Consider the following 14,354-nt stretch of genomic DNA (forward strand, 5'->3'; position numbering starts at 1 on the left):
CGATCTCTGTCTCACACACAGTCCCTGTGTCTTTCTCACATGCACACATACACTCACACACTGTCTCTGTCTCTCTCTCACACACACACGCATGCTGTCTGTCTCTCTCTCACACACACTGTTTCCGCCTGACACATTTACACACACTATTTCTGTGTCACACACACTGTCTCTGTGTCTCACACATATACAGGCTGTCTCTGTCTCACACACATGCACATGGTCTCTGTCTCAGACGTATTGTCTAACACACACAGTCTCTGTCTCACACAAACATTGTCTCTCTCACACACAGTCTCACACATACACGCACTATCTCAGTGTCTCTCTCTCTCTCACACAAACACAAACACACACTATCTGTCTCACACACTCTGTCTCTGTCTCAAATACACAAAGTCTCTGCCTGCCTCTCAATCACACACAGTCTCTCTCTCTCTCTCTCTCACACACACAGTCTCTGTGTCTCTCTCACGCACACACATACACACACTGTCTCTGTTTCACACACACACATACATTGTGTCTCTCTCAAACACTGTCTCTGTCTCACACATACACATTATTTGTGTGTGTGTGTCTCTCTCTCTCACACACACACTGTCTCTGTCTCTCTCACACACTAACTCTGTCTCTGACACACACACACTCTCTGTCTCTTTCACACTCACCTCCCAACACATACTTGTGTTGTTGTACTTCCTGCAATGCACATATATTCTCTGTCATTTTATTCTTTCAAAGTGCTGTTTGATTGGTCTATGCACTTCATAATTTTATTTCTCTCTTATGCTTAAATTTAATTATTTGAATAGTGAGTTCTAAAATGGCTAGCCTGACCAGGCTGGAGTAATTATCCCTATGGTATCTTTTAAAAAATATATATTATATCTAGGTTTTTTGTTTCTACTGGTGGCACACATCCACACATTATCTCAATATTGGTGCACATAACAAAATGCATTCTACACATTGATGAAAAAATGCAAGGGAACATTTCTGGTGACTGGCATGGAGCTGAAGTGTGTATGCTCAGAGACAGCTAGGGAACTTTTACTGCAAAAATGTAGGCACCAAGTACGTTTAGGCACTGGCAGGGTTCGGCTAGAGCTGAGCAGGGCTTTGTGAATCCCAGCGGAGCCTGATTCTGGGATTTAGGCACCTAAAGTAGCAGTTAGTTTCCTAAGTCTCTTTGGGAATGTAGCCCCATATGTGCACAAACTTCTATGCTTTATCACACAGTAGTTGTGCAGATTTGTAAAGGGTTGTAAGGTTCTAGGACTGTTAAACTCATTCCCACCAGGGAATGTCCTCCATTTAGAGGTCAAGGTATACAGTTCCTTTAGGGGTTGTGTACCTATCTGAATGACCTACCCTTAGAGGCTAATAGAACCAGTTTGGTTTTGTATGGCTGGGAGGAAAATACGGTTCTATCACCAGTCCTCCATCTATGTCCCTGATACAGTGACTAAATGTTCTCTTTCTAGCTTTGTCACCATTGGTCATGGTGGTATACGGGTCTCTCTATCCCTCCCTCCCTTGCTCACTGCTTCTGATATTTTTATATATCAGAGCTGATTAACTGTAACAGATGAAGCAGGAAGGAAGATGGCTAGAGCACACGTGGCAGAAGTCTCACTCTGATCTTATTCCATTGTAACATATTATTACATATTGCATATGTAATATTCCTCAGTACTTATTTTACTGTTAGACATAAAGGAAGAGGAAGAACACATAGCACAGAAGTACAACCTTCTCTATCTTTTTCCAGGGTCTTAAAAAACAAGCACTAATCTAACTACCAAGAAGGAAATAAAACTAATAGAAAAAGCAAACAACAATACATTATATTCTAACAGTTAGCACTAACCCTACATTGAGGCAGGGAACAAGGGGGTGGTTCCTGCCCATAGTGGTTGACAGCAAGAGAGGAACTGAGAGATTAGTAAGGGACAGTGTCTTTCATACCCTTGGTTTTTCATTTGTTTTGGATTATAAGGCTGTATGCTCTCCCTAGCAGTTTTTACTCCTATGAATGGGTCTGTGGCTTGCAAATCATGGCATGTATCTCCTGCAGTGGGGATCTGCAGAGGCAATTTCATGAAAGAATTGTGTGCAAGATAACTACAACAGCTGAACCAATTTTGTTCAAACTTGGCTTGTTTTGTAAATCTCGGGGAGTTCTGAGGAAAAAGCGAAATGGTCTGTTTCCTGGTAGTTTTGAACATACTGGCATTGAAAGTCTTCATGCACTGTAGTGTTTGTTGCTAGGTTCTTATTTCTCTCACTTTTGAGTGATGAGTGTTGTGGCAGAGCTCCTACCTTGTCCCTGTGGGTCCCGCGCTTCCAGGCGGTTTATGCTAGCCTCAGTCAGAGGCTCACTGCGACTCTCCACGTAGCCCTTCTCTCTCTAGGGCCAGGGTACAGTCTACTGAGCCCTTTTCATCATAAACCGGCAAGGAGGTTGGTGAGAGAACCTCCTACAGTCTCTGTTGTCCCTACGGGCTTATTCAAGAACAGTTTAGCCTCCTGTCCTGACAGGGGCCCATCTTCCCCTCCCAGGAGGTGTTTCTGTAGTGGTGGGTTAGGGGGAACCCGGGCCTGCCCTCTACTCACAGTGTATATGTGCATAGTTAAAGAGTGGACTGGGTGTGTTTGATCAAAAGCACTTTTAACTGTTGAGGAGATGTGAAGCACTTTAGCTGGATCTAATTGCTGGAAGGTTTTTAAAGTCCAACAATCTCACAAAAACATTTAGACCAACGTTTTCAAGAGCAGCCAGTAAACTCAGAGTTCCCCAATTTAAATTAAAGGGCGGTACAATTTAATCCTGGAATTTTTTATGAACTAAAGAACTTTACAAGTTGTCATTGTTTATGTATTTATTTATGATATTGGAGCACATAGAAGCTGCAACCAAGATCAGAGCCTCATTGTATTAAACAGTGTACAAACAGGGGCCCTTATCTTACAAAGACTTAACGCATGCACCTATCTTACAATGTGTAAAGTGAAGCATATAAATAAAGATTTGCAGGATCAGGGCCATAAAGTAAGAGACAGTCCCTTCCCCCAAAGAACTCACAATCTAAATAGACAGGGCAGACGTGGAGTGGGACAAAGAATATAATATGCAAGCAAAGTGAACAGAGTAATAGTTTACAAATGTCATGTTAGTTCCACAATTATTTTTTTTATTAATTTTTGGATGGGTTTTCTTTTCTATCTATATTCAATGAAGGCAGGAAGAGGTTTACTAAAAGGAAAAATAAGGGAAGGGAGAGGAGAGGGGGCATGGAAGACAGCTTGAGTGAGACGGAAGTGAAGAGACTTGAGGGAGATGGAGAGGGATGCCAGAGGTTAGAGCCAGAGCCAATCAGTAGACGAAAGAACATGTCTAATGTAGAAAGCATATTCTCATGACATCATCAATGTCCCATGGTGCCTGCTGCTGAAACTGCTTTTGTAGCTGCTCCAGCTGGCTTGAGTTGCTGTGCCCTGGAGTTTCTCTTTTCCCTGAGCCTACATGGGTAGGGGCTGGATAGGGCCTAGTGTCCCTAGAAGGGGGTTTCCCTTGCACAGTTCTCAGTTCGGCCTCGTCACGTTGCCACATCCACATACTCTGATGCTGCTGAAAATGCTACTGGTAGTTTAGCAGTTTATTCTCTTGAATCACTGAGAACTGTCTGGCATTGTTGCTGAAGAGAGGATGGTTGTCAGACTGCCACTCCTATCAACACCTATGAGAACTGTTTTCTAAATGGATACTCACAAAGAGGGAGAAAGGGATGAAGTGCAGAGAACCAGAGTTCAGATATTTGATCCTGCTTTCTTTCTATTTCCTTTCTCTTTTTCTGATTTTTTCCCATTATGGAGATGGACCTGGAAGCAGCATCCATAACATCGAAGGATGCTTGAAGAGTGGTTCTAGGTTGGCCCACTGAGATGATGGACTGGAATTGGTCCCTATGTAATATATGCATATATAATTTATATTTGGCCAGGACCGCCTGATAGTTCACAATCCTGAATTGCAGGGTTGCTGAAGAGTAGAACTTCCATCCAAAGCGATCCAGTCTCTTTTAGTCTCTGTCATATGGGGTAGACTTGGAAAAGTGTTGTCTACCCTGCTCATTTACCACACCCACCACCAGTGAGTTAGGAGGAGGGTGTGAGAACAAAGAATCAGAATCCTTAGGGGGAACATAATACTTCTTAGCCACTCATTTACACGTTGGTGGAATGGCAGCAGGTGTTTGCTTCTCAGTCTTAGCTTGATCCAGGAGTTTCTCATTAATGGGTAACACTGCCCTGGAGGTTGTTGCTGACTGCAGGATATCCAACAGTTTGTGCTGTGAGTCTGGAACCTCCTTGAGTGGAATTTGAAGAGTGTCAGCTACCCTATAGAGGTGTTGAAATTGCCAAAAATCATTGGTCATGGAAGGTGTGGAGGCATAACTGCCTCCTCTGGAGACGAGGATGAAATAGGTGTTTGAGGGGTGGCCTCTTTATCTGCCCTGGCCTCCTGCTCCTCAAATGTTTACTTCAATGAGAAGGCTGTTTGTGGAGGAAAGGACCATATGACTCTGGCCTCCCTATGTAATGGTACCAGTGGTTTGGTGTAGGATTCATAAAGGTTTATGCGCTTGGCAACATTCAGGGCACACCCGGAGTGTTGTGTAGGAGTAGTGCACACACTGCTCCATCCAAGGGCATCAACCTTGGAATCTCGCCAAGATGATATGAACCATGGGAAGCCTCCCAGGACTGGGCTCAAGGCCCGAGAGCAAGGAATGCGGTAGATAGAAATTGGTAAATAAGAATGTTAAACAAAGCCAGTGTATTCCTTTTATCTGTTGGAGAATGTAATGCGCGGGGGGAGAGAGAGAGAATAAAGGGGAAGGTGGAAAGCTGACAGGGGAAGCCCGTTAGCAGAGACCAGCCTGCTTGCTTGCTAAAAGCTGTGTTCTGTCTTGTCATTGAACCGCCACAACTGGCGCCCAAACGTGGGGCCCTCAGCACTCACCTCGCCCGGCAAGGGTTTCAGACGCGTCACTCATCCGCTTCGTGGATCCCGGTGAGTATTTTTCGTTGTGGTAAGTATGGGAAGCTCCCTCTCTGCTTTGCAAGTGCAACACCGCAATGAGCTACAGTATTTGCTGCGTAAGGCTCAGCATGACTGCCCCACTCGAGAACTCACTCTCCTGCTACAGGAGGTGAGTGCCCAATGCCCGTGGTACCCTGAAGCCGGAACCCTTAAGCTAGCAGACTGGGAGCGGTTGGGCCAGACATTGCACAAAGAGCCTCGGGCGCCCGTGCAGGCTTTACATGCCTGGCACCTCTGCCGCAACGCGATACAGCGTGTCGCCCCGGACAGGCCCTCCCTCGCGAGGCTGGTGATCTCGCCACGCCCGTCCGCTCCTGCAGCCACCCCCCCTCCTACCGATGCGACACAGTGTGTCACCTCAGAAAGACCCTCTCCCGCGCCATCAGAGGGGCTGCTGATCCCGCCACCCCCGTCCGCTCCTGCAACCATCCCTCCCCCTGCTTCGCCCCCAGTGCCTCTATTACCACCGCCTCCCTGGCCTTCCCCACTGGAGCCGGTGTGTAATCACCCTCCGCTCGTGGGGCCCCATGCTCCGGGGCCCCCCGGGGGGTCATCTGCATCTGCTCAGGGGCTTTCGCTGGTGCAACAAATGGTTCACGCAGCGAGGACTCGCTCAGATCTTACAGCAGAGGAGCTGGCTGATCTGGTCTCAGTTTGTCCTGTGACCTGGCAGGATGATGGCCAGGGCAACCAGGTTGCAGACTGGGTCAGTTTGCCTTACTCGGTGATCAGAGAGGTAAAGAAAGCGATTCGCGAGTTCGGCCTGACTAGCACGTATGTGCGTGGTCTCATTGAAGGGCTAGGTACTGGGTACACCCTGGTCCCTGAAGACTGGAAGGCACTGTTGCGCATGATGCTGACACCCAGTCAGTATGTTATTTGGCTTAGTGAGTATCGGCAGATGGCGGAACGCCAGGCCCAGGTATATCGAGAGCAAGGTATAATTTATGAGCAGTTGGCAGGGGAGGGCCAGTTTGCTACCGTTCAGCTGCAGTCTCAACTCCCTCAGGCCGTCTTCCCCATTATTTCCGCCTGCGCCCAGCATGCTTTCCGGAAGGTCCCGGATTCGGGCAGGCCTATTAAAAGCTTTGCCAGTATCCGTCAGGGTGCATCAGAGTCCTTTATGGATTTTACCAACAGATTGCAGGAGGCTATCCTCCGACAGGTGGATAACCCTGCGGCAGCTCAGGAGATCCTGTTAAAAATGGCGGTTGAAAATGCGAACGAGGATTGCCGCTGTGCTCTCCAGGCTGCACAAGCCTCTGGAATTCTAGAGCTGTCGGACATGCTGCGGGCGTGCCAAAACATCGGAACCCAAGCCCATAAAGCTGGAGTTCTGGCCGCCGCCCTGCGGAAAAGCGGGAAGGAGGGGAAGCGTTGTTACCGCTGTGGTAAGGAGGGTCACTTTCAGTGGGAGTGCCGCTCACTGACGGCGCCCGCCCGCCCCTCAAAGAAGTTCCCCAAGTGTCGGAAGGGCTATCACTGGGCTAATCAGTGTCGTAGCGGGTCGGGAAACCTCATGACGGGTCTCCCCTGAACCCAGGGCCAAACGGGGGTGTTTCCCACTCAGACAACTGTTCCTCTGCCTTAAAATCCATAGACTCCATGAGGGCGGCGACTGCCGGAAGTGCAGGGCTTGATTTGATTATGCAGGAGGACACTGATTTTCAGTTGCCAGGGGAGGTTTGCGCCATACCTACACAGGTGACGGGACCTCTCCCTGCCGGATTTGTGGGTCTGGTTCTCCCTCGCTCACACGCTGGGAAACAGAGTTTTTTTGTCATCCCAGGAGTCATCGATGCTGATTACACTGGTGTTATTAAGGTTCAGGTGTGGACCCATCTTCCGCAATCGCTCCCGCGTGGACGGTCAATTGCACAATTGATTTTAGTCCCCTATCAGGTGCCAGCCGCAGAGGATCGAACCCGGGGCGGGAACGGCTTTGGATCGACGCTGTCTCAGTCGCCGTCTCACAATACGTCCTCTCCACTTGTTGCTCTGACAATGTCGGTCTGCCCCTCGAAACCTCAGTTAACACTTCTCTTAAATAATGTTCCTTTTACAGGGTTGGTGGACACTGGAGCTGACGTTACGGTGATTCGTGATCCGGAGTGGCCAGTCGGTTGGCCAACAGTTCCTTCTAAAGAGTTGTGGGGGATCGGGGGTAGCAAACCCGGGCGCCAAAGTTTGTCTTGGGTCACGGTCTCTAAACCAGGAGGCTGTGCCCTTGCTACAATCCGCCCTTTTGTACTCCCTGTCCACCTCAATATTTGGGGCTGTGATTTACTTACAAAGCTGGACACCACCCTTGATATTAATATATAATGGCCCAAAATCCTCCCTCACCCACCTTGCCATCCGCATTACCATTGGTATGGCAATCCTTAGAGCCCATACGGATTGACCAGTGGCCCCTCCCTCTCGAAAAGCTGAAAGCGCTTCATTCACTTGTACAACAATATTTGCATGCACAGCGCTTGGAGAGCTTTACTAGTCCTTGGAACTAGCTGCTGTTATTTTGGCCTTTCAACTTTTTGCTGATTGTTCCTTTAATTTGATCATGGACACGCATTATGTTTATCAGGTAATTGATCATTTACCCCTTGCCCTCATTACCCCTCAGGTCGATGCGGACCTCCTTCGCCTGTTTTTGTCTTTACAGTATCTCCTCACCACTCGTAATTTCCCTTATTTTGTTGCTCATATTCGCAGTCATACCCCTCTGCTTGGGCTACTCATTGAAGGCAATGCGCGCGCCGATCGCGCGTTACGTGGTCAGGTAAATTCCCTTTTTTCTGACCCCATTGAAAGCCATTCCTTTTTTCATCAGTCTGCCTCTGTTTTGGCCCGACAGTTTCATATTCCTGCTGATCATGCACGTTCTATTGTTCATTCCTGCCCCCACTGTGCCGCTGCTGCCCCTACCTTTTCTTATGCCGTTAACCCTAGAGGTACCGCAGCGAATCAGCTGTGGCAAATGGATTTCACTCACATGCCACTATTCCACCCCTATTCGTTTTTACATGTTTTCATTGATACCTATTCAGGATTCCTTTGGGTTACCCCACAGCGTGGGGAAGCCACTCCCAAAGTTATTCACCATTTGCTAGCCTGTTTTGCTGTTATGGGTCACCCGAGCCAGAAAAAAATGGATAATGCCCCAGCCTATTGCTCCACAGCACTTTTCACCTTTTGTGCCCAATGGGATGTCCGTCTCAAACACGGGATCCCTTATAATTCCACAGGCCAAGCTATTGTTGAACGTTGAATTGCTCGACAAACAATTAAAACAAGGGGAGCTGCGTCTCCGAATCTTAGGAGACATTCAGCAACAACTGCATATCCTTTTGTTTACTTTAAATAATTTAACGCTGAACGCAGATCAGCAGACCACCGCGGATCGGCATTTTCACAAATGGAAAGACCGCGTGTCTATTACCGTCAGCTGCCCGATCCGCAATGGTTGGGCCCAGTGCCTTTAATCACTTGGGGTCGGGGATATGCTGCTGTGTTTCTTCCTGCAGGACCGTTGTGGGTTCCAGCCCGGTGTGTGCGACCGGCACTGAAACAGCATGGCATGGCACCAGGGGCTGTCGAACCCCATACTGGATTTTCAGCTGACCTTGGAGGAGACCGCGGTGCCTCCCGGGTCGACAACGGTGGGACGGAAACAGAAGAGACGTAGCATCCCAAGCCAGTCCGTGACATGGGGAGCAGTAAAAGCATTGGTCGCCGCGGCTCAACGAAGACTGGCAGCAAACCAACAGCCAGAGACTCTTGAGACTTTGTGGCAATTCTCGCCCAAATTACTGCTAATTCTGTACTGATTGTATGCCTTTTGTGCCTGCTATTTCCTGGAGGGGTTGATTCGGGAGCGCTTTCTTCATTACGGGCCCGAATGACATATAACCTATGGGAAAGATTGGCTTCAATAGCAAATGTTACCCACTTTTGTTTATTTGATTTTGTAGCAGCTGAAGAATTGTTAGGTACGTGCCTTATTCCAGTATGTCATCACCCTGAGGAAATTGGGAATGAGATGATGCTCGCCGCTTACTCGAACCTCTCTTCCCAGTACTCTAGCATGGCTAATCGGGGCCCGGACAATCACACTTTACCTTCTTAAGCTTATTTTTTGCTGCTGCTGTGTAAAATGTATTCCTTTTTGTTAAGGCTTTGTCGAGACCCGCCCTGGCAGGCTCCACGAGTTATGACCTTGCCTGTCCGGGAGTTAATTGGCTTGCAAATGCAAATTGATGGCTACCATGAGATGGCCGAGCACAAATAAACAAAAAAGGAGGGGATGTAGGATTCATAAAGGTTTATGCGCTTGGCAACATTCAGGGCACACCCGGAGTGTTGTGTAGAAGTAGTGCACACACAGCTCCTTTCAAGGGCATCAACCTTGGAATCTCGCCAAGATGATATGAACCATGGGAAGCCTCCCAGGACTGGGCTCAAGGCCCGAGAGCAAGGAATGCGGTAGATAGAAATTGGTAAATAAGAATGTTAAACAAAGCCAATGTATTCCTTTTATCTGTTGGAGAATGTAATGCGCGGGGGGAGAGAGAGAGAATAAAGGGGAAGGTGGAAAGCTGACAGGGGAAGCCCGTTAGCAGAGACCAGCCTGCTTGCTTGCTAAAAGCTGTGTTCTGTCTTGTCATTGAACCGCCACAGTTTGGTGAATTGCTGCTGGTTGTAATGGACTGGGTCATAGGCAGTCTGGCCTACTGTTCATGATTGGGCTGAAGTCTGCCCATCAGGGGGTGGTTGTCACTGTGTAGGGGCTGGAGGGATCGCAAGATCCAGGTTCTGTAAGCAAGAGTCAGGGTCAGGCTGGGGTCGAAGACCAGAGATCAGAGGCAGTACCAGGTTAGAACTAAGAGTCAGGAATCAGGGTCAGAGTCAGGCTGGAGTCGGAGGTTGGAGATCAGGAGATCAAGCAGGGTCCGCATTGCAGCAGGCTGAAGTCTGTGAGATTGTCCAGATGACTTCCTGGGACAACTCCTGGGGTTATACAGAGAGCTTGGAAATGAGAGGGCTGCAGGATACCATCGCTCTGGGTCTCTTGGGGGGCATTTCCTGCCACACCTACCATAGTGCTCCCTGTCTGTGCCTCTGCATGGCCTCCCGGTGGCAGTGTGGGACTACCAGTCATCCCAGGCTCCGCAGATCTTGGTTCTAGTCCTGGGGTTCTTACAGTCATCCCAGTATGTCCATTGAGGGGGAGTGGCAGGCTGGGCTGGTTCCATCATCCTTGATGACAAGTGTGATCTTCCCTGTGACTGAACAGATATGCTGGAGAACTCTGAACAGAAATATAAGAGACCAACGGGAAGTCTCCTTCATCCTCCTTAATATCATCTAATGGAGGAGTACCCACAGAAAAGGATGGAGAGTCCTGTTCTACCAGAAGATGGAGGTCTGACAATGGGGACCCATGGTACTGACAGACACATGGTACCCATAAGAAGTGAGGACTCCAGTTTTGTCCATTACAGACAGGTCCATAGGATATTAGAACTATTGCACCAGAAGTGGAGCATCCATAGGGCAGTATTCAAAGAACACGTATTTCTGTTTTCAGTCTCTTTTCACAAGTAAAGGAATGAAGGAGAGCAGCTTGAAAACAATCATATGAAAAATTTTACTTTTCAGAGAAAAATTGAAGCAAAACATTTTTGTCTGAAAACTTGTAGTTTGAAACTGAAAATTTAAATTTGGAAATGCCACCATGGTGCGTCTTGGAGTCTTAATTCTGGGTGCCTCATTCCCTCATTCTCCTCTATGGGCCAGGCTCGGCGGGTCTACATCTCCCATGAGTCACCACAATTTCCCGAGAATTAAGTTTCTAACCTCAAAATATGCTGTGTTCTAAGTGTACTCGAAATAAAATATGGACAATCTACACAATGGTTGCCATGGGCAATATATATCATATAGCGTTTGAGGCCAAATTGTTTACAAATGACAGGTTGATTTTGAGTGTCTGAACTTGGGCAGCCAAATTTGGGATACCCCAAATCAGTGGCTGCTTTGACAAATTGGGCCTGAATGACTTGTGGGTTCTCAAATTGACGTACTGTGTGATCTTGGACAAGTCATGTCATGTCCCTGTGACCATCTGTAAAACATGGGTCGTAATACTTCCCAATCCGTAGGTGCTGGAACTTGGGGTGCTGTTAGAGGTGCTGGCCAGAAGTGGTTTCCATTATATACAGGATTTACAGTTTGGTTCAATGGCTCTCAGCACCCTCACTATAAAAATTGTTCCAGCACCTCTGGTGCAAGCCGGAGGTTTCAATGAGTAATGTTTGTAAAGCCCTTGGAATCCCTTTGATGGGAAGACAAAGTATGGTATACTGCATTATAGAGTGGTCAGATTCACTTTTGTTTTCTGTAACTTTCACTTCCTGTTTTCACTTCATGTGTTCAAGTTTCATCTTTCAGTGATTCTTGTTAATCTTTCTGTCCACTTGGCATCCTATGGGGTGGGCAGTGGGGGGGAGACGCAAGACAGATATTAATCATGTTGCATTTAATGCACTGCTGAAAGGTGCTCTGGGACCATGGTGATGTGGGCAGTGTACTGAACAGAAGAGAAAAGCCCTTAATTCAGGGAACTGTGAATGTAGGGCTGGTTGTTCTTCAAAGAACACTGAGATATGTCTTTCTAAATATAACATATGTTTTCATCACAACCTGATGCAATTTTCACACTAATTAATTATGCAAAAGATTTTATCCTTCGTAACCTTGCTGGAAAGTTTTTTGGTACTAGAGACAAGCCATTTTTGATACTGCTCACAAACTGTCACTTATACAGAAATTGTATAAAACAGCCATTCATAGCATTTCATTCCTTTCAGAAGAACAGAAGCCAGTGTTTGCTTCATTCAATACAATACACAGTTGCCATGGAGACACAGAAGGAACCAAAGGAGTTTCCCAGAATGTACCAGGCTTATCACAGCATACCGGCCTTTTATTTTCTGTTCCAAGTTAGAGTTAGGGGCTATATTCATTAACTAATAGATGTTGGATGTTTATGAAATGCACTTTAACCTTCAAAATGTTCTTGCACATGATGATTTTCCAGTATAGAAAGCTGGAAGTTAATTGCCAGCAAAAAAAAAAAAAAAGTGTAATAGTTTGAAATCAGATAAATAAGGAAGAAGAATGTTATTTGTTTGTAGGAATTTGAAAAACATCCTCTCCCTGTGCTATCCTTTCTTGCCTTTTCCTGTTTTGCTAATGTCTCATTCAGCTCCACTCTGAACATACAAGCCTGTAAATGAAACCCAGTGCACATGATTGTCATGAAATGTATGAATTTCTTCAAATAGAGCTTCAGTCCCACAGATTTGGGATTTCTAGGTCAGAACCAAGCTCAGTAGAGTCAAAATGATAGAGGGTCTAATATCCTGCTGAATTTCACAAGTCCTTCTTCACCCAAATGGCCCTACCACTGAGAGAGCCTAAAATGATACCCTAAAATGGCATTCTGACATAATATGTATGGCAAACCCAGGAACTTACTGTTTGTCAGCATCTGCAGATCTTCGACAGAGGGAGGTGACCCTTTCTTCTCATATGGAATAACCGTGTTCAAATACTAGAAAGGAATGACATGTACCATTATTCTCTCGCCATTGCAGGGCAAGCTAATGTGATGGAAGTATGAAACCAAATTGCTTACAGAATCATGTGAGATATGAAAGAAAAGAAATCACACAAAAAACTCTACTAAGTAAAGAGGCTAATGCTCTAGAAAATAATCTTTAATTCAATATTATTATATATTGGTATGACAAGCTATGCAATTGGTGCCAAAGAATGACAAGGACAGAACTCCTCGGGATATGCCAGAGGCAGGCAAGGGCTAAATTCTGCCCACCATTTTGGAGGAAACACAAGGCCTCTGGAGAGTCCTGCAGAAAAGTTTTGACTCTACCCAGCCCCTTACTAAAGCTGGGTGAAATATCCTGGCCAAAGTTTTTGGTTTTTGTTGTTTTTCCCCCTCCCCTAAAAACGCAGATTTGGATTGACTGAAACATTTTGAAAATTCATGTTTGTCAAATTGTTTCTGTCAACACACACCCCCCCCGCCTGAAAATGTCAAAATATTTCATTTAGACCTTTTTGACACAAGACATTTCAATTTTTCAATTTAAAACTTTTCATTTCAAAATTACTTGCAATTTCATTTAAAAGCAATAAAAATGTTTTAAACTAGTCAAAATCAACTCAAAATGTTTCATTGCAGAGTAAACAAAACTTACAAAATGATTTGCTGAAAATTCAGAAAAATTGCATTTTTTGGTCAACCTGAAAGTTTCTTCTTCTTCTTCTTCTTCTTCTTATTTCAACACTGCCAGTGAGCTGAAAAATCAATTATTCCCACAGTTCTACCCACTACTGTGGGTTTTAGTCACAGTTAAGTTTCAAGCTCCTGCTGGGATAGGGCTTTTTTGTGTATGTGTGTGGTTTTATCCCATGACCATTGGCCATTGTCTGGTCCGACTGGTTGGCTAGTCAATATAAGCTGAAGCTATCTAGGCTGCATCTTTCCTTTCCCCCTGGATTCTGCAGTTTTCCTGGTCAATTTTTAATGGAAAGGTCTTTATTTACTTTTGAACATCTAAAGAAACATTTTTCTTAGGAAAAAGAAAAGGAGGACTTGTGGCACCTTAGAGACTAACCAATTTATTTGAGCATAAGCTTTCGTGAGCTACAGCTCACTTCATCTGCATCTTAGGGCTTTTCTACACAGGGACGTCCAGGAAAGTTAATCCAAATTAGCTAAAGGTGTGAATTTGAAGTGGATTAGTTAAATGTCACTAAATCCCATATAGATGCTATTATTCAGAATTAAAGTGGCTTCAATTTGGATTAACTTTCCTGAATGTCCCCATGTAGACAAACTGTTACTTGTATTTATGTTTTGGTGTTGCAGGAGATGGTGTCTCTTAGTTTCACCATCTCCACTCTCACGCTGATTGCACAGTTCTTCCTGTCTCAGTTTTGTTACTGTAATTTGTTACTGTTATTTTCCACCTCAGGTTTATGGTCACTGATTCTGTATTTGTTCTGCCTTTATTTTGCACTCATACTAGTGGCTTAGGTTGAGAGCATCACTGAATTTGGGGTAGGGTTAGTTTGTTTCAGAGGTCAGACAGAGTTGTGGGCACATGGACGTGATCTTACATACAAATGGATTATTTATTTCTTTGAATTCAGTTTT

General features: G+C 45.8%; 1 protein-coding gene across 5 annotated transcripts in view; it reads right to left on the reverse strand.

Annotated features, from left to right (window-relative positions):
- Nucleotides 1-14,354, reverse strand: part of FEZ1 (fasciculation and elongation protein zeta 1) — a 210,721-nt gene that overhangs the window by 32,766 nt on the left and 163,601 nt on the right. For all 5 annotated transcript variants that reach the window (XM_074936681.1, XM_074936682.1, XM_074936680.1 and 2 more), the window contains one exon: nt 12,650-12,725. In XM_074936681.1, the coding sequence (XP_074792782.1) occupies nt 12,650-12,725 (76 nt within the window). The remainder of the gene's footprint in view (nt 1-12,649; nt 12,726-14,354) is intronic.

Source organism: Natator depressus, chromosome 22 (genome assembly GCF_965152275.1).
Source record: "Natator depressus isolate rNatDep1 chromosome 22, rNatDep2.hap1, whole genome shotgun sequence".
Taxonomy (NCBI): Eukaryota; Metazoa; Chordata; order Testudines; family Cheloniidae; genus Natator; species Natator depressus.